The sequence below is a fragment of the Hibiscus syriacus genome, unplaced genomic scaffold (assembly GCF_006381635.1).
Source record: "Hibiscus syriacus cultivar Baekdansim isolate YM2019G1 unplaced genomic scaffold, ASM638163v2 tig00110372_pilon, whole genome shotgun sequence".
Lineage (NCBI taxonomy): Eukaryota > Viridiplantae > Streptophyta > Magnoliopsida > Malvales > Malvaceae > Hibiscus > Hibiscus syriacus.
Genome location: NW_024062709.1, coordinates 15,287 through 42,712, shown reverse-complemented (window position 1 = coordinate 42,712; position 27,426 = coordinate 15,287). Strand labels below are relative to the sequence as shown.

The following is a 27,426-nucleotide window of genomic DNA, read 5'->3' as shown; positions in this document are numbered from 1 at the left end:
TGAATCGAGAAGGGAAACCGATGTCCAAAACCCTGATCGTCGTTTTAATTTTGTTGATTCCGGCCATTTCAACGACTGTCTTGCTTCACCACCCCCTATTTCAGACTCCTCGTCGCCTCCCGATCAAAACCCAGTAGGTGGGTTGCGTTGACGTTGACGTTTCGTCCATCCGTCGTGGGTAAAGTCAGATCGTTTAATTTGTATAATATTTCAGTGTTTTATCTTGAAAACATGTTATATTTGGTGTTAATTTAGATTGTTGTAGCTCAGGGAGTAATCGACCGTCGACCAGACCCTATTTCGTCGGTCAACGCGCTCTCGTGCGCCGCCACGTACGCTTGGGTATTGTCTTCATTCGAGTTTATTCTAAAAATCGGTATGGACTGGTCCCACTCAACCCGAACTGTTTGACCCGACCCGAACTGTTTGACTCGACCCGTTGACTTTGACTAGAGTTGACTTTGACCCAAAAAGTCAAATTTTCTGAAAAGTTATATTTTATGTTATCGATGTTTTGAGTCAGATTTCGAAGTCTATTTTGCCAAAATCAAACCCGAAAGCCTCTAAATTGACCCGTAAACCTGAAAAATTCATATTTATCTAAGTGTTTTAATTTAGTTAATTGAACTGGATGGTCAAGGACAAATTATTGTTATGATATGTTTAAGGTACTCGAGGATCTCCTGACTGTTTCACTGCTCGACCTGGTTCCTCCCGATCCGCTCGTCCACGAGAAGCCGTGAATACTCGTATAGTTCTGAAACTCTGTTAGTTATTCTGTTTATAATATTATTCCGAATATAACCCTGTTCTGATATGACTTAGGTTCCCATTCAGTCGAAGAGCCTAGTGAAGCTGGTGCTCGATAGATCTTCCGGACTGACCCTATTCTCGAGGTATGTTCCTTATATGCAGTATAAATGTTTTAAATATCTGTTTGAAATATCATGTGCACATGATTGTTTTGTCTGATTTGAAATACAATGTTTGATCTGATTTGACTACTGTATGATTTACCTAATTCCGGATTTACTGAAATGCAAAACATGATTGCCCAATTTATGATTTCTGGATACTGGTTTACTGAACTGATGATCTGTCTGAACTCTATATTACTATTACTACTGGTTACCGTCTGAAAAATGTTTTCTTCGGGGTACTATGGGTTCTGGTATGAAGACTTTGGCATGTTCAGTCCATGTTGGTAATTCCTTTGATAGGTTTAGCAACGATTGGTAATTCCTTATGGACCTAAGTTGAGTATTGGGTAGGCTTTGCGGCCCTGAGATTTTCTTGGGTAAGCCTTTATGGCCCCGGGAATTGTTTTGGGTAGGCTCGCAGGCCCCAAGGTATTCCCTTAGGTTGTGCAGTTCTGGGGATCTGCACATGGAGTTCGGTTGGAGGACGATGCAGAGTTTTTAACTTTAAAAACTCCTATTATGTTTTAATAACTGTGATCTGTACTGATTTTAAAAATCATAACTGTATGTAGGGATGACAGTATGACCCGAACCCGACGAGGAAACCCGAAACCCGGTCAAGTTCGGGTCGGGTCGGGTTGAATGATATCGGGTCGGGTTCGGGGCAAGGTATCCCCGCCCCGACCCGCCCAGATTATATATATATATATATATATAATATTTTATATATTTTATAATAATTATATATAAAATATTTTCGGGTTCGGGTATAATATTTCGGGTCGGGTTCGGGGCAAAAAAAATCCCCGACGGGGCCCCCCGATAAAAAACTTGTCGGGGATCGGGTCGGGGATGGGGATTTATTTTGGGTTCGGGGACGGGGCGAGCAAAACCTACCCCGAACCCGACCCGTTGCCATTCCTAACTGTATGTATTTATTTTTGCGTTGTTGGGACATATTGAGCCTCTAGCTCACTTTTCGAACTATTTTACCCCTTTCAGATACTCTCGGATAGACACTTCGTATCAAACACTTGGAGGATTGATACATTTAGTTCAGAGTATTTTATTGTAATATTATGTCTTCTGAATTATTTTTTAATTATGGTGACATGTACCTTATTTTTGAAGTATTTATCGTTTTATTATGTTTTCTGCTTTTGTTACTGATATTTGATTTTCGATGCTCCAGATTTATTTCATGTAATATTTTACTTGGTCTCTTTTATGTTTTATATTTACGAATTTAGTTTTATCGTTACTTATTATATACTTTTATAAATGTCATTTATAATATGATATATATATATTATCGAATAATGTTTTGGGAAAAATGTCTTTGAGAATCTTTAATGTAATCCGCTAGACTTATTGAAAACGCATAGGTTGGGTCTAAGGGGTTACATTTAATTGGTATCAGAGCTTTTGATTTTTAAACCTCAGACTGTGTATGAGTCCAAACTGAAAATACGGTTTTGAAATGTTTTACAAAACAAGTCACTAAGGTCATGTCACAAAATGTTTACGATTTTAACTATGTTCGAGACTCTAAGTGTCAATCTAACCCTAGGTTTTATTTTATGTAGTAAACTCGAGATTCACCAAGATGAGTGTTAGTCATGGTCGTCGAACTAGCCGTGGTCGTGGTAGAGTGGCTAGATTTGTAGACCTGGTAGATGAGATACGTGTAGATCCCCCACCTCCGATAGATGATCTTGCTCCTACGACCCCGACGAATTTGCCTCCTGCCTCTGGTATTGGCATGACTGCTCCGATAAGAGGAGCGTCTGGTACTGAGCCTGGGTCTACCAGAGTTGTATTAGATGAGAATTTTGGTAGACAGTTTCTTCTAGGGGTATAAACGAGCCGAGTTGAGCTCGAGTATTGCCAAGCTCGACTCGAACTCGAAAACTTTAAATATAAGCTCGACTCGACTCAAAAACTCGCGAGCCTAAAATTTTCAAGCTCAATTCGAACTCGAAAGATAATATTTAAACTCGACTTGAACTCGAAAAAGCTCAAAAACTTCAAGAGCTCGATTAAAACTCAAGACTCGAACTCGATTCAAGCTCGATTTTGAGCTCAATTCAAGCTCGATTTATACTCGAAGCCTAAGAGGGGGTTTGAAAGACACGCCTCGGTTAGAACCGAATGAGCTGCGTCATTGCCCCCAACGCAAATCTGCCTTAAACATGCGTATCCTCGCCTTTTATAATATCCCCCAACGCAAAGCTTCCCTAAACCTACCGATGTGAGATACTGGGATCAGTACATACCTTCCTCTTTCTTTTGTTCATCCACCATGTTCCCATGGCTATAAATGGAACCTCCCTGCAAGGCAATTCTCGAACGAAATAAGCGGCTCTACATTGCTGTGATCAAACACCAAACTCTCCTCTTCCTCCTCCCCAAATTTAATTCTTCCAGACCCCTTTCCAAATCACCCTTACGAGCAGATGAGGGACAAACAATTTACCATGCATCTGAAACTGCATCAAAGAGTGCTCAAACCGTGAAGGTTCAGCCTATTGTAGTCCCTGAAATTCCAGTAGATGAATTAAAGGAAATCACAAATAATCTTGGCCCTAATTCTTTTATTGGAGAAGGTTGTTATGGTAGAGTCTATCATGGAGTTCTTAAAAGTGGGCAAGCTGCAGCAATAAAAAAGTTAGATGCCAGCAAGCAACCTGAATACCTGATGATGAGTTTTTAGCCCAAGTTTAAATAACAACTATAATTCATTGCATTTACTGCATCTCAACGATAGTAATTTTGGAGTTTCAGATTTTTATCCTCTGATTCATGATTTTCAGGTTTCCATGGCATCAAGGTCGAAGCATGAAAACTTTGTTCAATTACTTGGTTACTGTGTTGATGGGAGCTCCCGTATTCTTGCCTATGAAATTTGCATCCAATGGATTGTTGCATGATATTCTCCATGGTATATGTGACGATGCTTATTTCATTACTCCTGTTATAAAAAAGTTGAAAAGCATATAATGGTGTGATGATGCTTGAAGCAAGGATCTGACGCAATTATAAAATTTAAAGTTTCTTTCTCTTTTAGAAACAGAATCTTCAGTTTGTAATATTTGCATATCTTGCTGTTAATATCACAACATTTTTATTCTTTAATTCAGGGAGAAAAGGTGTCAAGGGAGCTCAGCCGGGTCCTGTTCTAACATGGGCTCAAAGAGTAAAAATTGTTGTAGGAGTTGCCAAAGGACTCGAGTACTTGCATGAGAAGGCTGATCTTCACATCATTCATCGTGACATTAAGTCCAGCAATGTGCTAATATTTGATGATGACGTTGCTAAGATTGCAGACTTTGATTTATCTAACCAGGCTCCTGATATGGCAGCTCGTCTTCATTCCACTCGTGTACTTGGAACCTTTGGTTATCATGCACCCGAGTATGTAATTTACTGTTCTTCTTACACTTCATGATATTTTATATAGCTATTATGAATTGTTTGTTGGAACCTGAAAATTTATAAGTTGACATTTGATTACTGAGACGTTTCAGAAAACAAGCATAACTTTAACAACCTAAAGTTATCGTTCTATATAGCTTAATTTTTGAATGAATACCTTGAACATCGACTGTTTTGTTTGTTTGGTTGCCAGATATGCAATGACTGGGCAATTAAATGCCAAGAGTGATGTATACAGCAAGCCATCCAGTGATGCAAAAACCAGCTGATAATATCTTTGCCTGATTCCATTGAAGTTGCAGAAATTTAGTATAGTTATCATTTGCAATATACTTTTTTCAATTCAATTCTGAAACATAACATACCCCTTTTCAACCAATCATGTCTACAATCCTACCACTAGTGACAGTCAGCACCAAGCATTGCACCAATGGTTAAGATGGAACCAAACACTGAAAACTGGAAAAAGAAATCCGATAACAAGTTAGTGCCGGTCGATAACAAGTTAGTGCCGGTCGATAACAAGTTTAATTTTACATTTACGTGAATTTAATCATCATTCTAAAGTTAGTATATTTAGCTTATATTAGTCCTCACATTTAGGTTTCTCTTAATTTAGTCCCCGTTTAGTATTATTTTCTTTAATTAGTTGTGTATATTTATTTTGCATGTTGATATGTTTATATATAAGTATGTGAATGATTTATTTAGGAGTCACATAATATCATTTTGCATAATTTGTATGTTACCTTCATGTGCATAACTTAACCCCTATCATATAATCGAATCAAGGGTTTAGGGCTTAAGAGTTAAAGTTAGAGTTTAGGTTTAGGGTTTAGGATTTAGGATTTTTAATATATTTTTAATAATGTAATTTTAAAAAATCTAAAATTATAAGATAACATTTATCGAGCTGTTCACGAGTTTTTTGAGTCGAATATCGAGTAGCTCATTTCGGCTCGTTAAGAACTCGAGTCGAGCTCGAGCTCGAGTCGAGTCTATTCGATCCGAGTATTTATTGAGCCTTGATCGAGTCAATCTCGAGTAGCTCGCGATCTGTCTCGTCTCATTTACAACCCTAGTTTCTTCAGATGATTAAGGGAGCTGTCAAAACTGCTGGCGTTGTACCCGAGGTTCATATCTCTCAGACCCTTATTACAAATGGAGTCAGGACGTTTAGTGGCCTTACCAATGGATATCCGACTGAGGCCGAGGATTGGCTTAGTGATACCGAGCGACGCATGGATCAGTTAGGTTTTGATCTGCATCGACGTTATTTAGGAGCAATTTCTATGTTGGATGGGAATGCTCACACCTGGTGGGAGTCAGTGGTTAGTAGTGTTCAGACCGATCGTTTGACCTGAGATTTCTTTAGAGAGCGCTTTAGGAGCTGTTTCCTGGGAGAGCGTTATTTAACTCATAGACGACAGCAGTTTCAGGACCTGGTTCAGGGAGATATGATCGTTTATGAGTATGAGATTGTGTTCTTGAAATTGTTAAAGTATGGATTCAGTCTGGTACCTACCGAGAGAGATATATGCCGAAAGTTTGCTCAGGGACTTCGATTCGAGTTGGATCGCCAGATAGTTACTCATCAAGACGAGGTATTCGATATTGTAGTTGGGAGAGCAAAAAACGTGGAGGAAGTCGAGGCTTCTACACCTGGCAGTGATAAAGTAGGTCTAGAACAATCTAGGAAGCCTTCTAGTCAGTCTGCACCTTTTACACGCCCTGATAAAAGATCTCGTACTGTTCCTCATCAGATGAGTCGGTCTGATTCGAGGCATGCATCTCCTTCATATACTGTAGCTAGTCGAGAGGATTCTGCATATTCCACTCCAAAATTGAGTTGTGAGTTTTGTGGCAATCAACACGGAGGAGAGTGTCGTAAGAAGATGGGTACCTATTTTCGTTGTGGATCTAGCAAGCACTTCTTAAGAAATTGTCCATATCCAGCTCCTGTCGATCAGACACCTGTTCAGACTATTATACGTTCTCAGGAATCTGTTCAGACTCCAGATATGAGTCATAGTCAGGGTAGGACTTCCGGATCTGTTTCTAGGGTCGATAGTAGAGCCCGATCGCAAAGTAGAAGACCAAATGCTTCTGAGGCTCGACAGTCTGCTCTTGTTTACGCTACCCGAAGTTTCGTTGATCGATTTGAGCCCGATACTTCTGCAGGTATATTTATTGTTAATTCTATTTCATGCCATACATTTCTAACAACACTCATTCCATACCCGAGTTTCATAACATAAGACCCTAAGACTTTGGATTAAGGCACTGATACCTTATTTCCATTCTGAGTCTATTAAGATATTCTGATATTGTCAAATTATCTTTGTCCACAAAAGAATCTATCAGAGACCTAATCTCAGTTTCCTATCCGATTTTGATGAATTTCGAGGATGAAATTTCTTTTAGAGAGGGAGAATTGTCACACTCTGCCCCATAAAATGCCACAAATATATAAAAATAAATATATCTTATAGCACAAAGAATAATATAATAGGGGGTCATAGGGTTTTGAACCTTTGACCCATGTAGCGACATACAATGGCTCAATCACCATGCCATGTTATTTTTTTATTAAAAATAATAGAAAGTTGTTTTATTTTTAAATGTTGGGTGATTACCCATGTTTGGCAAATCTCTCTCCCCTGTGCTTTAAACCTAATTTCCACTCATTTAAACTAGCTGCCGCCCCTCCTCATCGTCCTTGCTCCGACCGGCGGTGCACGTCACCGCCACCTCCATCAGGTGCGCCTGGCCTCCGCAAAGCGACCTCGACAACCTTGCTCCGAAGTCGGTCACAGTTCGGATAAATCGAGAAGGGAAACTGATGCCCAAAACCTCGATCATCGTTTTAATTTTGTCGATTCCGACCATTTTAATGACCGTCTTACTTCACCGCCCCTGATTTCAGACTCATCGTCGCCTCCCAATCAAAACCCAGTAGGTGGGTTGCGTTGAGGTTGACGTTTCATCCGTTCGCCGTGGGTAAAGTCAGATCATTTAATCTGGATAATATTTTAGTGTTTTAACTTGAAAACATGTTATATTTGGTGTTGGTTTAGATTGTTGTAGCTCAGGGAGTAATCGGTCGTCGACCAGACCCTATTTCATCGGTCCACGTGCTCACACACGCCGCCGCGTGCGCGTGGGTCTTGTCTTCATTCGAGTTTCTTCTAGAAATCGGTCTAACCGGTCTGGACTGCTCCCATTCGACCCGAACTGTTTGACCCGACCCGTTGACTTTGATCAGAGTTGACTTTGACCTAAAAAGTCAAATTTTCTGAAAAGTTATATTTTATGTTTTTCGATGTCTTGAGTCCGAATTCGAAGTCCGTTTTTCCAAATTAGAACCCGAAAGCCTCCAAATTGTCAGTCAAACCCATTGACTTTTGACTTTGACTAAAAAGTCAAATTTTTCGAAAAGTCATATTTTATGTTTTTCAATGTTCTGAGTTCGATTCCGAAGTCAGTTTTGCCAAAATAAAACCCGAAAGCCTCCGAATTGACCCGTAAACTTGAAAAATTCATATTTATCTAAGTGTTTTAATTTAGTTAATTGAAATGAATGGTTAAGGACTAATTATTGTTATGATATGTTTAAGGTACTCGAGGATCTCCTGTCTGTTTTATTGCTCGACCTGGTTCCTCCCGATCCGCTCGTCCACGAGAAGCCGTGAATACTCGTATAGTTCTGAAACTCTGTTAGTTATTCTGTTTAGAATATTATTCTGAATATAACCCTGTTGTGATATGGCTTAGGTTCTCATTCAGTCGAAGAGCCTAGTGAAGCTGGTGCTCGATAGATCTTCTAGACTGACCCTATTATCGAGGTGTGTTCCTTATGTGCAGTATAAATGTTTTAAATATATGTTTGAAATATCATGTTCACATGATTGTTTTCTCTGATTTGAAATACAATGTTTGATCTGATTTAACTACTGTATGATTTACCTGATTCCAGATTTACTGAAATGCAAAGCATGATTGCCCGATTTATGATTTATGGATACTGTTTACTGAACTGATGATCTGTCTGAACTCTGAATTACTGTTACTACTGGTTACCGTCTGAAAAATGTTTTCTTCGGGGTACTCTGGGTTCTGGTATGAAGACTCTGGCAGGTTCAGTCGCTGTTGGTAATTCCTCTATAAGGTTCAGCACCGATTGGTAATTCCTTATGGACCTAAGTCGAGCCTTGGGTAGGCTCTGCGGCCCTGAGATTTTCTTGGGTAAGCCTTTGTGGCCCTGGGAATTGTTTTGGGTAGGCTCACAGGCCCCAAGGTACTCCCTTTGGTTGTGCAGTTCTGGGGATCTGCACATGGCGTTCGGTTGGAGGACGATGTGGAGTTTTTAAATTTAAAAACTCCTATGATGTTTTAATGACTGTGATCTGTACTGGTTTTAAAAGTCATAAATGTTTGTATTTATTTATGCACTGTTGTTATTTATGCACTGTTGGGACACACCGAGCCTCTAGCTCACTTTTCGAACTTTTTTACCCCCTTCTAGATACTCTCGGATAGACACTCCGTATCAGGCACTTGGAAGATTGGTACATTTAGTTCAGAGTATTTTGTTGTAATATTCTGTCTTCCGAACTGTTTTAAATTATGGTGACATGTACCTTATTTTTGAAGTATTTATCGTTTTATGACATTTTCTGCTTTTGTTACTGATATTTGATTTTCGATGCTCCGGATTTATTTCATGTAATATTTTACCTGGTCTCTTTCATGTTTTATATTTACGAATTTAGTTTTATCGTTACTTATTATATACTTTTATAAATGTCATTTATAATATGATATATATATTATCGAATAATGTTTTGGAAAAATGTCTTTGAGAATCTTTAATGTAATCCGCTAGACTTAGTCGAAACGCACAGACTGAGTCTAGGGGTTACATAATTTCTATTATGTTGTAACAAAGACTTTCTTTATATTCTAATTGCTATGATTTTTGCTGCCAAACTCTGCTATAAATAAAAAAGATTAATTTCCTAATCTGACTACTAAATGCTATTTCTCCTTTTTGTAGACATGAATCGGAGTTCATTGGAGACATTGTTAAAAAGCTATCTGCAAAATTATGTACAGTATATTCAGTTGTTCCAAATCATAGTCAGTTGATTGGAATTAATTCACGATTGGAAGAACTGCATTCCAAAATAAACATCGGGGAAGATGATGTTCGCATTATAGGAATTTGGGGTACGGGTTGCATAGGTAAAACTACTCTTGCAAGAGCTATTCAAGCTCAGATGTCACCTCATTTTGAAGGTAAATGCTTTCTTGCTGATGTTCGAGAAGTTTCAGAGAAATATGGACTAGTTTCTGTACGTAAACAGCTTCTCTCAGATCGTTCCGGATGAAAGTTTTGGTTTGTTTAATGTTTCTGATGGGAATTACATGATAAACCATAGGTTATCTCGCAAAAAAGTTCTTGTTGTTGTCGATGATGCCGATGACCTACAACAGTTAGAATTCTTGGTTGGAGACCGCAACTGGATTGGTTTTGGAAGTCGAATCATTGTAACAACTAGAGATAAACAGTTGTTGGAAGCCTATTGAGTGGACGATGTTTATAAGCCAACAATATTGGATGCTCGTGAAGGGCTTCGTCTTTTCAGTTTGAAAGCTTTCAAAAGTGACAAAATACCTTATGATTTTGTGGAACTTTCTGAACGAGTTGTGAAATATGCAGATGGTCTTCCCTTAGCTCTTAAAGTTTTGGGTTCTTTCCTTTGCGGTAGAGATGCAACTAAATGGAGAAGCGCAATTGCAAGACTTGAAAGAGACTCTAACTAAGAGATTCCTGATAGACTTCAAATAAGCTTTGATGGATTGGATGAGACCAAGCAGGATATATTTCTGGATATTGCGTGCTTTTTCAAAGGGGAAAAGATTGATTTCATGACAAAAATATTGGATGGTTGTAGATTTTTCCCAGAAATCGGTATCGATGCTCTCATAAGGAAATCTCTAATAACAGTCACAGGTGACAACACATTGTGGATGCATGATTTGCTCCAAGAGATGGGAAGACAAATTGTTAGGCAAAAATCAATTGTCAACCTTGGAAAACGTTGCAGATTGTGGAAGGAAAGCGACATCCATCATGTGAGAACACAAAACATTGTAAATCATTATTTTATCATGTAAAATTTAGTTTTTACCATATCAGTTAGATTGGTAATTTTGGGCTTATATTTGATGCTCATTTAAGGGGTTAAATAAGATAAAAAATAATGTTCATACGTGATAGTACACGTTGTCCCTAACTTATTATACGGTTCACTCTTGATTTTTAGGGTACTGAAGCAGTTTGAGTGGTGATGTGTTCTTGAAGATGACAAAACTAAGATTGCTCAAGCTCTTCTATCTGGAAGCAAATTCTAGAGATCTTGTGTTTTTCTAGTGAGTTACGGCTTATCAATTGGCCAGGATATCCTTTTAAATCCTTGTCTACAAGCTTCCATCCGGAAAACCTTGTAGCAGGATTGAAAAACTATGGGAGGGAAAGAAGGTAAGTTTATCTAATATTTGTCTTTCAGGCTATATCTTTTATTAATTGTTAGATCACAGATGAATATTTATGTTATTTTTTTTACTATTATTGTTTACAACAGCCTCTGGATAGGTTGAAATTGGTTGACCTGAAAAAGTCCGAGAGCTTAATCGGGGTACCGGACTTGAGCACGGCTACAAATCTCGAAAGTTTGGATTTCGAAGGTTGCACCAGCCTAGTATATGTTCATCCTTCCATAGGAGGTCTAAGCAGGATTAAAACTCTAAATTTAAGGGGCTGCAAATGTCTTGGAGTATTCCAGCCATTACTGGAATGTAGTCTCTTGAAACATTTATTCTTTCGAGTTGCTCAAATGTTCAAAGTTTTCCTGAAATATGGGGGAAATGCGGTGTTTGTCGAAGCTTTATTTAGACAGGTCAGGCTTGAAAGAACTTCCCTCATCGATCAAACATCTCGCCGGGCTTAAACTTTTGGATTTAACAGACTGCAAAAGCCTGAGTCTGCCAACCATTAGAGGAATGGAATTTATTGAAAAGTTAATTCTTTCAGGTTGCTCAAATCTCCAAATGTTTCAGGAGATTGAGGGGAAAATGGAATGTTTGATAGAGCTTAATTTAGAGGGGACAGCAATCAAACAACTTCCATCTTCAATTGGAAATCTTAACAGGCTTAATCTCCTGAATCTAAGTGGCTGTAAAAATCTTTGGAGTCTCTCAACCGATGGATGGAAACTACGACCTTCCATGACTTCGACATTAGCTCCGTTGTCGGGTTTGATATCTTTAAGAGAATTAGTCCTAAGTGACTGCAACCTTGGTGATAGGGGTATTCCTAGTAGCATTGGCTGTTTATCCTCTTTGGTAAATCTATTCCTTAATGGCAACAATTTCATCACCCTCCCTATAGCTCTAAGCCGGCTTTCAAAGCTCAGTTATCTCAAATTTTCGAATGCAAGAGACTCAAATCGGTGCCTGCACTTCCATCAACAACAAGTGCAGCAGTAGACGGTTGTGATTCTTTGGAAGAAGTTGCAGCTCCAGTAGTCGTATGCGATTCGATGGGTGAGACATCCATTTATGCTATTAACTGCTTCAAATTGGCTGGAAATGCAAATGCAAGAAGACATCTCAAGGTAGTTGCAAATGCAAGACCAAAATTTGTCATTGTTATGCCAGGTAATGAAATCCCATAGTGGTTCAGCCATCAGAGGGATGGATCTTCAATAACAGTAACTCTGCCAACCGAATTCAATCGGTTGATCGGAGTTGCTTTGTGCTGTGTTTTTGCTTCTGTTTCATTCGAAGACGATCCTCAGACTTACGGATTACTTCATTCCTTATTCAATGTTGCATCTCTGTATGTGGCATAAAGTCTCGGATAAGTTTCATTAAAATAAATTTATCTAATTAACAAAAACTTTCATTAGTATTTAACAAAAACTCTCATTATTAATTAAAATAAATTCATCAACGTGGTTGGTTTAAGTGATAAGTAATTTGATACTGCTTAAGTAAGATCTTAGGTTCGAGTCCTTGTGTATGTAGAAAATCTTGGGAGAATTACCTACTAATGCTAATTATGCGCACTAATATTATATGTATAATCCAGATCGATTTAAATTAATCAAGACGAAATCTTGTAATAGAAGGAAAAAAAATTATCTTATATATGACAAATAAATCACTTTATCATTATATATGACAAATTTATTTACTAAAAACGCCACGTGGCGCACCTTGTATACCCAGAGAATCAACGTCCCAGAATATCCCAGGGGCATCTCGGAACTAATCCTCGCCGTCCGCGTTTTGTTGTCTTTTATCTTCCTCATCATCCAAAAATGTTTGTTTATTTACTATAATCCAATTCTCTCGCTCTCTTCTGAAATCTTCAGTTTGTTCCTAGGAATAATTCCCTTTTTCCATGGCTTCCTTTCCGGTCCCGATCACAGTTGCTGTCTCTGCCCCTTCTTCTTTGGTTTCTGATCGGAGAACGTCCGTTAAATTATTGGAATTTCGTGGTCTCAAGTTTAAACAGAGGACGGCATCGCTGAATCAGCTGTCCAGATCGGTGATTCAGGATCCGCGTCGAGTCGGTCGAGTTGGACTTGTTGTTTGTGAGGCTCAGAACACTGCTGTTGAGGGTGAGTTTCGTTTGTTTCGGTGAAAATTAATTTGTTTCTTCTGTTCTTATTGTTTTCATTACGTTTTTTTTAGTTTCATTGATTGCTTGGAGAGTGGAAGGAAATAAGAAAGGATTATTAGATGAAAAAGAAAAAGAAATTAGATTCAAGTTACAATCAAATCTTTCTTGGTTGAATTATGGTAGATACGTTATATTATAATTGATTGTTTGTTTATGCTGAAGGTGGTGAATTTGTTTAAGATTTAGAAATTGAAGTAATTCTCTCACATCCAATAAGTCCCTAATTCCCCTCCGGCGGAATCAAACCATAGAATTATAGGTTGGAAGTCATATGTTTTAAGTTATATTATGATCGATTGGCCTACATTTTTGTTAGCCTTGTCCAAAGTTTATCTTTTAAAACAACATCGAGGATATTTGAAGCTCCTCTTGTGCTTGGTTTCAAATGAAACAGAATGTTGGAACAACATAGGATCATGGTACTATTTTCCATATAACTTCAAACTTTGACAAAATTTATAATCATGTTTGTTTCCTTGGATTCTGGTCATATATGTGGATGTATTATTAAGCCTGTTCTTGAAATTTGCAGTGCCGGCAATTAAAGATGAGACTTGGCAGTCACTTGTGCTTGATTGTGAATTGCCTGTTCTGGTTGAATTTTGGGCTCCCTGGTGCGGACCTTGCCGTATGATCCACCCCATAATCGACGAACTGTCAAAGCAATATGCTGGGAAGCTCAAATGTTACAAAGTTAACACCGATGAGAGTCCCGACATAGCAACTCGATACGGAATCCGTAGCATTCCGACTGTTATGGTCTTCAAGAATGGGGAGAAGAAAGATGCAGTGATCGGTGCTGTTCCAAAATCGACACTGACAACTTGCATTGAGAAATTCTTATGATTTCCAGTGGCTTATATTATGATACAGTCTCTGAAATGAACTCATGTATGTTCCTGTATTGTTTATCAGAGATGATGTATTTTGCATGTCTTAGTCAATGCTTTTCTTTGTTACAGTCTTAGTTAATGTTAATTCATATATATATATATATTTAACGTATTTTATATCTGTTTAAACCTCTCTCTTGCTTAAGAGATCCAATGTCTTATTCCGCTAAATCAATTTCTAAGATAATTTATTGTCGGATTTAACGAATATAATGCTTGCAAGTGATGAGTAGGTTTCAGCTGTAAATGAGGGCTGTATTTTTTTGGCTATTGTTTGAGATTGGTGTTGCAGGCAAAACAAGTAAATTCGTAGTCACGCAATCCATGACTCCGGATTAAATGAAGAAAGCAAACAAAATCAGCATTTTCGTGGCTTTTTGTTCCGTCCCACTGCATTTTAAGCCTAAAAGTTCTACTGATAACCCTTCATGCATTGAAAAGAGAAAACACACAAATATGGTGTCAGTAACACAATTTGCAATTTTTATTTTCTTATTTCCTAGTGTTTTTGTCGGTGTTTTTATACCTTGCAAAGTATTATCACTGAAGCCACCTGTTGCATATCAACATTAAACAATTTACTTGGGTCATTTAAACAATATTTGAAGATAAAAATTCAAATGAAAATTAGTAATATTGGGTCATTTTTTAATTAATTTTATTTTTTTATAGAAATTTAATTAATTTTATTCAACCATTAAGACGATGACGCATGTCACCAACATCATATGAATTATGAACTTGAATTACTGCTTAATCAGAGCTTGATTAGTAGAATATCATTATTATTTTCTTCTACTGTTAACGTTATTTTCTTCAATAAATATCCAAATTCACTCTTGAAGTTCTTCAAATTCAATTTTACAGATAACACTTCTTGTACTTCCAGGAGCTTTCATCGGAGGGCATGGGTTTAAGTTCTGTCCCATCTGAAGTATGGGTGAATTCCTAAAACTCAATCTTGCCAAAAATTCTATCCAAGAGCTGCCAGTTGAACTCTCCTCATGTTTATCCCTTCAGGTATTTGCTCTCTAGCGTTATCATTCCATCTAGAAGTATACTTCAGTTGTTAATAAAATAAAATGATGTCTATCCATGTTTCTGAATCGGATAAAACATGCATATTATGTATTGTTGCTTTAAGCTTCCATAGGAGTTTTGCTTGTGATATCTATTCTATAGCCATGAAGTTTAAAGCTCGTGGCTAATGTATTACAGCTGATTTTTTTTTTTTGCTTTTTTAAATCATTATTGACTCGTATTTAAATTTGTAGATTAAATCATTATTGACTAGTATTTAAATTTGCAGAGAAGTCCCTTTACCGTCTCCTTATTCAGATTATATATGATCACTCGTTTCTTAGTTACGGTTTTTATTTGGGCAGGGTCTACTTGAACCAAACCTCCAAGTTTTGAGACAATGGCAACCCATTGAGAAGGTATGCTGCATTTGAGCTATAGTCCATTCCAAATTTAAAATCTTAACAAGCGAACATTAAAGATATACAGACCCGAACTTAGTTTGGTTTCATGTTCTGTTTTGGTTCTAGCGTGAAATGTTTTCCATTTTTTCTTTCCCCAGCATCAGGAGGCCAATTTTAGACAGAGGAACCAAAGCTATTCTGAAGTATTTGAAAGACAAACTTCCAGAGCAATAAGAACAGCATGCCACTCTGCCGTTTACGATTGCCTGAAAGCTTGATCTCAAGTAGTGAAGCATTTGAGATTCTGGGTTTAAGTTGATGGTGGGGAGAATGTAGTATAACGAGTGGTTGATAATTGAACTTCGGATTGACCGGATTTTTATTTATTTATTTATTTATTTATTTGGGTTATGATTAAACATAGGATATAACTCCAGTTTGCTGATGAACAATGTATCAAAGACGCATGATTGAATCATGACATAAAAATGGAGGAAAACTACATAAATTTATGTTTATTAATGAATTCTTCCTACCTAATATTTTAACCTAGCCATTTCTTGTCCTTTTCCTGCATTGATACCATGAAAAACACTAGTATTTGGTCATAATGGAAACAAAAGAAACTGTAAAATAATGACAATATCATATTAGCATTTGTTATTAATACAAAACACCTAACCAATTGAGACAATTAAGCGTTTCCAATACAAAACAAAATAGAAGAGTCTGCAACGAAATATTATGGAGTCATAATTTCACATTTCTTCGATTCCTTCGGTAAACTCAATAGTTTTTCTATGATAGTCGATGGTTGTTCCTCACACACATCAATTCTTCTAATTATGAGCTTTTCCATAACTGATGCATGTTTCAAGAAATAACTTACCATTCCAAACATATTCTCCTTTCCATCGAAGTACTTGATTTCAATCTCCTTGATGCGAAATAACAAACATGAAGGCACTATTGCAGGCAATGACTCGAAACCTCCCGACTTCCTTGCCTAAGCATACAAAAAAAGAAGAAAAAAAAGGTCAGTGAGTTTGTAACATGGATTTCAATTGTGAACTTGAACGATTTCCAAATTCATTCAAGTGTTTAGTAATCGTGGATATAATCGATACTAAATGGTCAGTTGCAATGAATATTCTCATCAAAGTAATTAAGAAAAATCAAATCTGTACACTAAAACTTAATGGTACTAAGAGAAGCCTTCATACCAGTTCCAGGCTAATGGTCTTCAGATTAGGCATGCAACGTAGGAGCTCCACGATCCACTTTCCTTGTCATGCATCGTTAAATTTATTACAAAATTCCAGTTCAACAAGGTTGTAAAATGCAAGCATTGGATCAAGAGGTGCCAGGAAAACCTGTACACAAAAAAACTAAGAACTATCATATAATGTTAAAATAAAAGAATTATATATTCCAAACCATGATTTGAATAGAACCAAGTACACTAACCTTTCTAGGGCTATCTTCAATGCCTAAATAAAGAGACTGTACATTGCAAACACCCCGAAGAAGATTTGCTACACATTCACGATCATCGTTATCCATTTCAGTGATTTGAATATCAGCTCTTTCTAGAGATTTCATTTCACTTAAAGTACATTCTTCAGCCATTCCGTTAGCATATTTGAAATAAACAAGATTCGGAGCATCAATCTTGATGACATTGAAACCTCTACGACAATTGGCATGCGGCATTCCGAAATCTAAAATCAATCTCTTTGTTGGAAAATAAACCGAGTACGAGTAATTTCCCTATAACCAGATTAGTGAGAATGCGAAATAAAAGTGGAAAAATAATACCCGAAATTGATAACGGAGTTCAGCCAATTGTGCTTACGTCTCCGGACTGCTGCAGATCTTTTACTAAGAGAGAAAATTTACAGGTGTTTACAAAACACTCACTACTCACAAGAAAGCTCTCTAGTATTGGGAGAAAGAAATAATTTGGGATTTTGGGATGATTTTGAAGCTAAATGAGCTAGGGTATTTATAGTTGAAACTTAAGGACTTAATCTTGTAAATACCCTAAAGCCTAGGGATTAATTGTGATTATCCCATTATCATTTTCAACAAACATCTACCAAACTTTGAAAAACTATTTTTCAAAGAAACATTTACCAAACTTTGAAAACCATTTTCAAAGAAACATTTACCAAACTTTGAAAACCATTTTTCAAAGTTGGTTACCAAACTTGAAAAACCATTTTAATACTTTCAACAATCTCCCACTTGAAGACTGATTTTAATCTGTCTTCACACATCGATCAATGCAACAACTTTTATAGTCTTGTTACTCTAGCATGCCAACTGAAGTTGAACACAACTTCAGTTTGTCTGTAGTCACCGTCTTTGTCAACATGTCTGCCGGATTTTGAGCTCAACTGATCTTTTCAAGTTTCAAAATCCCATCTTCCAGAAGAGACTGGATAAAATGATATCGCAATTGTATGTGATGTGTCCTGGAATGAAAAGACGGATTCTTTGCTAGATGTATAACACTTTGACTATCGCAATACAAGACATTGTTTTCTTGTTTCTTGCCTAACTCTTCCAAGAAACTTTGGAGCCAAACCATCTCCTTGCTGGCTTCCGTAACAGCGACATATTCTGCTTCAGTTGTGGAGAGAGCAACTATCTTCTGTAGTTGAGAAACCCAACTCACTGCGGTTCCTCCTAGAGTATAGACATACCGTGTAGTGCTCCTTCTGATATCAACATTTCCGGCTAAGTCAGCATCTACATAGCCTGTCAGTATCGTATATCCACCTTTGAAACAAAGTGTTTTGTTTGTAGTACCGCGCAGATATCTGAGGATCCATTTGATTGCTTCTCAGTGTACCTTGCCTGGATTATTCATGTACCTGCTAACAGCTCCCATTGCTTGAGCAATATCTGGTCTGGTACAAACCATGGCATACATTAGACTTCCAATTGCTGAGGCATACGTCACCTTCACCATGTGTGCACGTTCTTCCTCCGTCTTTGGTGACTGTTCTTTGGAGAGTCTAAAATGAACACCTAAAGGTGTACTTACTGGTTTAACATCTTGCATGTTGAACCTGGAGAGTACTTTGTTGATGTACTCAGCCTGTGATAACATCAAAGTCCCCGACATTGTGTCTCTCTTAATCCTTATCCCAAGAATCTGCTTTGCAGCGCCCAGATCCTTCATAGCAAACTGCTTCGACAATTTTTGCTTCAAGTTTATAATCTCTTGCATGTCTGAGCCTGCAACAAACATGTCATCAACGTACAACAATAAAATAATGAAGCTATTGTCGAACCTCTTGATGTAGCAACAATGATCTGCTTGGCATATGGTAAAACCACTGCTACTCATGAAGCTATCAAACTTCTTATACCATTGTCTAGGAGCATGTTTTAAACCATACAAGCTCTTCTTCAACCTGCATACCAGGTTTTTCTTGCATGCCTCTATGAAGCCTTCTGGCTGCCTCATATAGATTTCTTCCTTCAAATCACCATGAAGGAAAGCTGTCTTTACATCTAACTGCTCAAGATGTAAATTCTCTGCAGCTACAATTTTTAACACCAGTCTGATTGTGGACAATTTTACTACTGTAGATAAAATTTCATTGTAGTTAATACCTTCCTTTTGCTGAAAACCTTTGATAACCAATATTACTTTGCAGCGTTTGCTCCCATCGTGCTCTTCCTTGGTCCTGTAAATCCACTTGTTGTGGAGCGCTTTCTTGCCTGGTGGTAATTCAGCTAATTCCCACGTCTGATTTGACATAAGCGAGTCCATCTCATCTTTCATGGAAGACTCCCACTTGACTGAATCCTCCACCTGCATTGCTTCATCATAGCACTCTGGTTCACCATTGTCAGTCAGCAACAAGTATTGCAAAGAAGGAGAATAACGTTGGGTTGGTTTAGTAATTCTGGAGGAGCGTCTTAGTTCCGATGTGCCTGGTTCTTCTTGAACTGCTTCAAGACTGATCTGAACATCATTTCCAGAAATCTCCTCGAACTCAACAAATTTCTTTGTTTCAGCTTTGGTATTGGAGCTGCTTGATTCTACAGTTGACCTGTCTTTGTACATCACATTCTCATTGAAAATGACATCTCTACTTCTGATGATCTTCAGATTTTCATAGTCCCAAAACCGATAGCCGAACTCATCACCACCATAACCAACAAAGACACATTTGTTGGACTTAGCATCAAGTTTACTTCTTTCAGCAGAGTTTGTGTGTACATAAGAAATACAACCAAACACTCTTAAGTGTGAAAGGTTTATTTCTTTCTTGCTCCAAACTTCCTCTGGTATTCTGCCATCCAAAGGAACTGAGGGCCCACGGTTGATAAAGTAAGCTGCAGTGTTGATAGCTTCAGCCCATAGAAATTTGGGCAATCCGATATGTATCCTCATGCTTCTGGCACGTTCATTCAGAGTTTTTTTCATGCGCTCTGCTACGCCATTATGCTGCGGTGTCATGGGAACTGTTGTCTCCATCTTGATCCCATTGTTTGCTCAGAAATCTCTGAATCTTCTATTTTTGTACTCTCCTCCATTGTCAGACCTCAACCGCTTGACTTTCAAACCAGTCTTATTTTCCACCATGACCTTCCATTTTCTGAAGGTATCAAAGACTTCTAATTTCTTCTTCAGAAAATAAACCCACACCTTCCTTGTAGAATCATCGATGAATGTGACATAATATAATGAGCCTGCAAGAGATGGAACTGGAGATGGTCCCCATACATCAGTATGAACCAACTCTAACTTTTCAGCCTTGGGTGTCTTACCAATCTTTGCAAAGCTGACTTTCTTTTATTTGCCAAAGATGCAATCCTAGCATAGTTCGATATCTACATTCTTTAGATCCGGTAACTTCCCCTTTGGTAAAAGTGTCTTCATCCCTTTCTCGCTCATATGGCCAAGCCATTAGTGCCATAGGTTTGATATTCCATCAGCATCTGCTACTGTAATGATATTCTCTAAATTTGAGGTTATATAGAGAGTACCAGTTTTCTTACCACGAGCAATGACGAGTGCTCCTTTAGTAATCTTTCATTCACAGCCTGAAAAGGTTGTGCTAAATCCTTCACCATCAAGCTGTCCTACAGAAATCAAATTTCTTTTGAGGCTAGGAATATGTCTCACTCCTTTCAGCGTCCAGGTGGTCTGGTTTGGAAACTTTAATCGAATGTCTCCTTTTCCGATGATCTTCAAGGGTTCATCATCATAGTAATAAATAGTAACCTCGCAAAAAAATTGACAAAATTCACAACCAAAAGCTCTGATACCAGTTGTTGGGAAATAAACCGAGTACGAGTAATTTTCATATAACCATATTAGTGAGAATGCGAAATAAAAGCGGAAAAAATAATACCCGAAATTGATAACGGAGTTCAGCCAATTGTGCTTACGTCTCCAGACTGCTGCAGATCTTTTACTAAGAGAGAAAATTTACAAGTGTTTACAAAACACTCACTACTCACAAGAAAGCTCTCTAGTATTGGGAGAAAGAAATGATTTGGGATTTTGGGATGGTTTTGAAGCTAAATGAGCTAGGGTATTTATAGTTGAAACTTAAGGACTTAATCTTGTAAATACCCTAAAGCCTAGGGATTAATTGTGATTATCCCATTATCATTTTTCAACAAACATCTACCAACTTTGAAAAACTATTTTTCAAAGAAACATTTACCAAACTTTGAAAACCATATTCAAAGAAACATTTACCAAACTTTGAAAACCATTTTTTCAAAGTTGGTTACCAAACTTGAAAAACTATTTTAATACTTTCAACACTCTTAAGTGAAAGGCTATGGATATGGATCTCGCTTATATTACGAAACCTACACCTAAAAAATCCCAAATCTTCTAGGATAGGGCAACTGGAAATTAACTTAAGAACTGAATGAACATCTAAAAATTTGAAGAATGTAAAATGTAGAGTCTTGAGATTTGGTAAACAAGCATTAGATGGAACACCATTAACACCTCTGATTTTCACTTTCAGTGTGACGAGTGACTGGCAAGAAAATAGAAGAGTAGTAGGTAAAGGTGGGTTCTTTTTCTTGACCGAGAATATAACTATTTTCTTAACACCACGCTGCACTGCAACACATAGCCAACCATTAATGCGTAAATAATCATCGACCCATAAACGGTCATCCTCCGACGGGTCATAATTAATCCAAAAGTCATGAACCCTAAAGCATTCCAAGGTTACCAGCTTGGGGCTAGAAAAAATCTATCGACAAAATCCAGGAAATTGTCATCTTTTTACAAGTCGTTATGCAAGGTTTGAAATCAAGCTCAGATATTGATGAGACAAAAAGATACCTCCACCTCGGAGAAAGAACGGAGGTTCGAGCTGTATCTTTAGTGGGAAGGAACGACAGAATGTGACAAAGAACATTATCAGGTAAATTGTCGAAGAAACCCATTGATTTGGGTTGTTTGGCCATTGAACCATAAGCTGGAAAAAGCTACTTCCACAACATATAGGCCGATTTGACGGCTGGCGACAAGAATCATAGTGATTTTGGCTAGTATCGTGAAGAAAGGGAGAGGAAGTTCTTTTTCTTCTGTTTTAGAACCAAATATGAAAAAAAGGGTTTAAAGAGTTGAATCCGTCTTTTACTGGGTGGGTGGGTCGTCTAGTTAATATCGCCCCCACAAAGATTTTCATCGAATGCAGATGTGGAGCTATAAAAGTTAAATATATACCAGAGTTTACTTATTTATTTATAATTTTTCTTAATCATTTATAGTCTACACAATTTATAAATAACTTAATAACTTCAAGAAAAGTTATGTTAAAGTTGTTAGACTTAATACAATATTTAGTGGCTTAAATTATATCTTAAAATACAATTTAGTCTCTAAATTTTTTTTGCTACCAATATGTATCTAATATTTCTAAAGTTAAATTTTTATGTGTTTGGACCGAAATGACTGTTAAATTTGATTGTTATCTGATACATGTTAGCATATAAAATTTCAAAAATTATTTTATTTTAAAAATTTTAATATTATAATTTTTTTAAAAAAAACCTCAAATTTTATATTTTGTTGTCGGTCGGTCCGTGATCATTACCGTTGATACCATCAGAATCGTCTCGTCGCCGCGACCAAACTCAATCCCCCACCCAACGTGAAACTACGTCGATCATCGTGAAAAATATTACGAAAAGTCGTCAGATTTTTAGGGTTTTCGTCTCAATGGGTTCAGATTTAAGTAATGTTGAATTGTAATTCTACCTTTATATTATATTAATATCTTTTTGTGTCATAATTTTGGTTATTATTTAAATAATTTATGGTATATAAAATTAAACATTTTACTAAATTATATTTTATCAAATTTCATTTTAATTTAATTCATACATGTCATGTACTAGTACCTAAGAACGCGATCAATAATCTTTTAGAGAAATCGAAAACCTCTCGAACAAAATCAAATATAAACATTAACAAATAACTTAAAATTGACAAACATTTTGTTTCAACTATCACCAATACATTTATTTTGGGCAATAAATAAAATAAAATAAAAACCCAAACTATATTTTTTTATTATTTAGGTGCTTAATTTTTTTTTTCAATTCAAGTGTTATTATTTTAAGTATCTCGATCGTAACAACCATTAAAAATTTATATTAAATATCACATTTAATATATATATTTTTAAAAAAAATTCTCAAACCCTCACCTCACGTGCCTCTCCCCTCCCCCTTCCCCCGTCATCCCTTTCACCTTTCTCCTTCCCTCTCAATGCCCCGGCCGTTCCTCTCTCCTTCCCTGGCAGAAATTAAGTATTGCATGTTTTGGTTGATTAAATAATCTAATAAATTTGAGAATAGGTTATAGATTTAAGAATTAGGGTTAATAATTTATAGAGATTGAGACGACAACAAGAAAGATGATCGACAATGAAAATCTAACGATAGGAGGATGCTCATTTGATAAGATAGAGGCGACAGATGATGGGATTGGAATAAATGACTTTAGGTGTTTTTTTTTAATTTCAAAAAAAATTAAGGGTTTTTATATAATAATATTAAAAAAAATTAAATCAAAATTTTAAAATTAATTAAATATTATCACTTAACAAAAAAATTTACTATTAGATGAAACACTTAAAACAGTAACATTTATTACGTTAAACATCTACACTAATTGAAAAATAATTTAGGCATCTAAATAGAAAAAAAATAATAGTTTTAACACTTACTTTTGTATTAAGCCTCTGGACAACTATATGCTTCACCTCCATTGGGCTTACGAAATAACAATAGAAGCAATCTCTCAAAAACCAGTGTTCAAGAACATACAAAACAGAAGAGAGAAAATCAAATATTAGGGGAGTGACGATTACACATTTCTCTGATTTCTTCGGTAAACTAAATAGTTGTTCAATGACAGTCAATTCTGTCTCCCTCGTATCAATAGTTTCGATTTCAAGCATCTGCAGAACTGATGCATGTTTCAAGAAATAACTAACCATTTGCTCTACCTGAAAGTATTTGATTTTAATCTCCTTGATATGAAATAATAAACACGAAGGTACCGTTTTAGGCAATAGCCTGAAACCTTCGACTGACGTCCATTCCTAAGCATACAAAAAAGAAGAGAAAAATGTTTGTGAGTTTGAAACATAGATTTAAGTCGTGGTCTTGAACGATTCCCAATTTCATTTAAGTTTTGGGTAATTGGGGATTTATTTGATACTGAAATCGTCAATTGCAATGAATATTAACGGTAAATTTAAAAATAAATAAATTTGTACACTAATAGTAAATGATACTTAAAGAAGCCTTCATACCAGATCCAATTTAAGTGTCTTCAGATTAGGCATGCAATGTAGGTACTCCACAATCCACGTTCCTTGCCAATCATTATTGTCATAACCATTTTTTTTAAAACAATTAAATATTATTTTTAAAAACAATTATGACTTTAATTTGGAAAAATGGGTGATTTTGCATTGATTTGAATAAAATTAAAAAGAGTCGCCATCAACCTTTGGGTTAGGTAGGTCGAATACCTAAAAACGTCTTTTAAAACAATTTTAAGAAAAATCATTTTTTAAGACAAGATTCGGTCTGCGTTACCAAAGATTCATTTAAATGGATTCGGGAGTCGATTACGTGCGGGGAAGGGTAAGCACCCCACAACGCCCAAAAACTGGTACTGTGTCGCTTACATGTTGTCGTAAAATGGTGGAAACTATAAATCGAATATAAAGTTAAATTACGATCCATTTATTGAAATTTAATTAGTTTACTTCGAGTTAACTATTTAAAGAAAATCCTTTAACTCGATAAGAAATCTTGAAATTTGCAATCCTCCGTCGGGAAAGCTATTTCAACTATTTCTCTTTTGTAAAAGAATATTCTACCATTGATTATGTAAAAAAAAAAAATTGCGAATCAAATATAACTAAAAACGATGTTTACATACGAGTAAATTGATTAACTAAAAACGTGAATTGAATACAAATTAAAAAATTTGAAATTTACATTCACATAAAATAAAATAAATTGTCACTTAAAATAACACACATTGCATCGTTTGAACAAATTAATTAGCAAAATATACTCGACTTATTTCAAGTTTCTATGTCGTTAAAATGCCGTACCGGATCACACCACTTCGATCAAGTGGTACTTTCCACGCCCATTCAACGCATACGTGTTCTTGAAAATATAATCGAATATTTCTTACATAGATAAAGATATAATGAAAATAAATGTAATTGGAAATACAAAATAAAATATTTACATTAAATGAAATTGAAAACATTATTTACATAATCCAAATTATTAAGTAATGAGTAAAATACACATCCATACATAAATGTCTAAAATAAATTAGTAAATATTACAAACCAAAATAAATATAAAAACATTTAAGAGGCTAAAATAATATAAACAGAAACTTAGGAGGCTAAACAGCAAAAACAGAAAGTTAATGGACCAAAAAATAGCACTAACCGAAATTTAAAGGACTAAATAAAAAATAAAAATAATTTAGAGCCCATATCACAAACATTAAACAGTCAAATACTAGAAGTGAAAATAACCCAAAAGTAAAGCTTATGACTAAATTGAAATTTCACAGAAACATGGAGGATCAAATAGTAATTAAATAAAATGTCAGACAGTGACCAAAATAGAACATTTGCAAGTATGATGGCTGAATTCAAACATCCACAAAATATCACAATACAAGAACTTAGGACTAGACTGAAACTATTACAAACATAATGTCTAAAAGTCAAATATTCACAAAAATGACATAACATACATTAATAGGACTAAAATAAAATATTTAAAAATGGGATGGCCAGATTCGAATATCAAAGAACATACATGAAATATTAAATCAGTGGCTAAGATGTAACATTTAAAAATATGGAAACCAGAACCAAATATAAACCAAAAAATGTTATAATACCTAGGATAGTGACTAAAATGAACCTAAAAGAAAATTTAAGCCTAAATCAATATTAATCCCAATCGAACCCACAAGCCAACATAAAGGACCGAAATGAAAAGGATACAAAACAGATGACCAGAATCATAAACCTCACCGAAAATAAAAACTAAGAACAAAGATGGACTAAAATAGAAGGCAACCCAGTTTAAAGACTAAAACATAAATGTTAATAAATTCCATTAATACACATACAATGATCAAAATAAAATTAATCACAAATCAATAAACTTGAATAGGCATAAAACCAAACTAACATTACAGAAAATTTAAGGACTGAAATAAACATTTCACAAATTCCAGGCTTGATATATAAAATTGTCATAAACATCAACACATATGTTAGGACGAAAATATAACAAGAAATAAAAAGGAGACCCAAATAGAAAAACTGAAACCTAAAAGACTAAATAGGAATTAAGCCATACACAAGCCAATGGCTAAAATAAAATATTCACAAATATAGTGACCAATGTCAAATATTAACAAAATAACTTAACAAATAATAAAAGGACTAAAATATAAATAAGGAAACATCAGAATCTGAAATCAAATAAATGAAACTTCATTTAATGGCTAAATAATACGGTTACAAAGCATCAGGGACCAAAAGCGTAGTTACCCCATGCGTGAAATTACAGAACTCGTCCCCTCAAAACGACGCCGTTTCCCACAAGCTATAAATAGCCCAAATATCTCCTTGAACCGGCCATCTGTTTCATTTTCCCTTCAGCATGAGAAAGGGAAAGAGAGAGAAGAGGAGAGAGTGAGAGAGAGATATCTAGAAATCTCTCTGGAAACGGCGAGATTCCGCCGTGCCGGCCGCCACTGACCGGCGGCCGCCGCCGTACGCCGGCGCCGAAGGGAGAGAAAACGACACTATTCAAAGCGTCTCCAGACCCTGAGCAAGGATCTGGCCTCCGTTTGGCCTAAAAGTGGCTCAATCGCAGTGGATTAGGGGAGAAACCTTTCGGTTTCTCCATCTCCGGCGACCGGTTTTCATCGGTGCTCGACCAAGGTATGGTCTCTACTCTCTCCTCTTTTTCCTATCTTCTGTTTTCTTTTTATGTTTTCTCTTTCTTTTTTTTTTTTTTTTTTTTTTGAACCCGAATGGTCTCTCGTTCTTCTTTCCGTTTTTTTTCGAATCCCCCCCCCTTGACTCTGATATCTTGCTTGATTTATGGTTCATTTTTGCTTCGTTTGGTGAGATGATGATGTCTAGGAATAGGGGAAATTATGGGTTGTTGATTTAGGGTGACCAATTTCCCGATTTACCGGGATTTAGGTATTTATATTTTAGGGTTTGGATATATATATATTTTTTACTGATTTGGGCACTGTGGATGACGTTCAGTCACTGTTTGGAAGCTGGATGACCACGGCGGTGGCTTGGGATCGTCGGCGGCACTCACTCGGCTGAGAGGCTAAAAGGCGACGACGGCTGGATTGGCTTAGGGTTATGAAACCCTATTTACCATCGATCTGGACCGTTGGATGGGTCCAGATC

General features: G+C 36.4%; 2 protein-coding genes and 2 pseudogenes across 2 annotated transcripts; 3 read left to right on the top strand and 1 right to left on the bottom strand.

The window, feature by feature from the left end:
* The first annotated feature begins 3,240 nt into the window (after window positions 1–3,240).
* Window positions 3,241–4,634, top strand: LOC120121352 (annotated as a pseudogene).
* Window positions 4,635–9,388: 4,754 nt separating this feature from the next.
* On the top strand, window positions 9,389–12,272 carry LOC120121351 (annotated as a pseudogene).
* Window positions 12,273–12,770: 498 nt separating this feature from the next.
* Window positions 12,771–14,041, top strand: LOC120121485 (thioredoxin-like). The gene is made up of 2 exons (XM_039140834.1): window positions 12,771–13,045; window positions 13,640–14,041. The coding sequence occupies exons 1-2, from the start codon at window positions 12,826–12,828 to the stop codon at window positions 13,951–13,953; spliced, it is 534 nt and encodes a 177-aa protein (XP_038996765.1). The 5' UTR covers window positions 12,771–12,825; the 3' UTR covers window positions 13,954–14,041.
* A 2,125-nt stretch (window positions 14,042–16,166) lies between these two features.
* On the bottom strand, window positions 16,167–21,887 carry LOC120121350 (putative F-box protein At3g58950). Its single transcript, XM_039140734.1, has 4 exons — window positions 21,706–21,887; window positions 21,390–21,533; window positions 16,892–17,145; window positions 16,167–16,430 (listed from the first exon to the last, which is right to left on the bottom strand). Exons 1-4 carry the CDS (start codon window positions 21,884–21,886, stop codon window positions 16,167–16,169), a joined length of 843 nt encoding a protein of 280 aa, XP_038996665.1. The 5' UTR covers window position 21,887.
* Window positions 21,888–27,426: the final 5,539 nt, after the last annotated feature.

What these genes read in the sequence shown, in the direction of transcription:
- LOC120121485 (XM_039140834.1), top strand. Translation starts at nt 12,826, where the DNA reads ATGGCTTCCTTTCCGGTCCCGATCACAGTTGCTGTCTCTGCCCCTTCT. An exon ending in TCAGAACACTGCTGTTGAGG is followed by an intron (nt 13,046 to 13,639) that starts GTGAGTTTCGTT and finishes TGAAATTTGCAG; the next exon opens with TGCCGGCAATTAAAGATGAG.
- LOC120121350 (XM_039140734.1), bottom strand. Translation starts at nt 21,886, where the DNA reads ATGGCCAAACAACCCAAATCAATGGGTTTCTTCGACAATTTACCTGAT. An exon ending in CAAACCTTGCATAACGACTT is followed by an intron (nt 21,534 to 21,705) that starts GTAAAAAGATGA and finishes TATGTGTTGCAG; the next exon opens with TGCAGCGTGGTGTTAAGAAA. An exon ending in TGGTGTTCCATCTAATGCTT is followed by an intron (nt 17,146 to 21,389) that starts GTTTACCAAATC and finishes GATTGATTTTAG; the next exon opens with ATTTCGGAATGCCGCATGCC.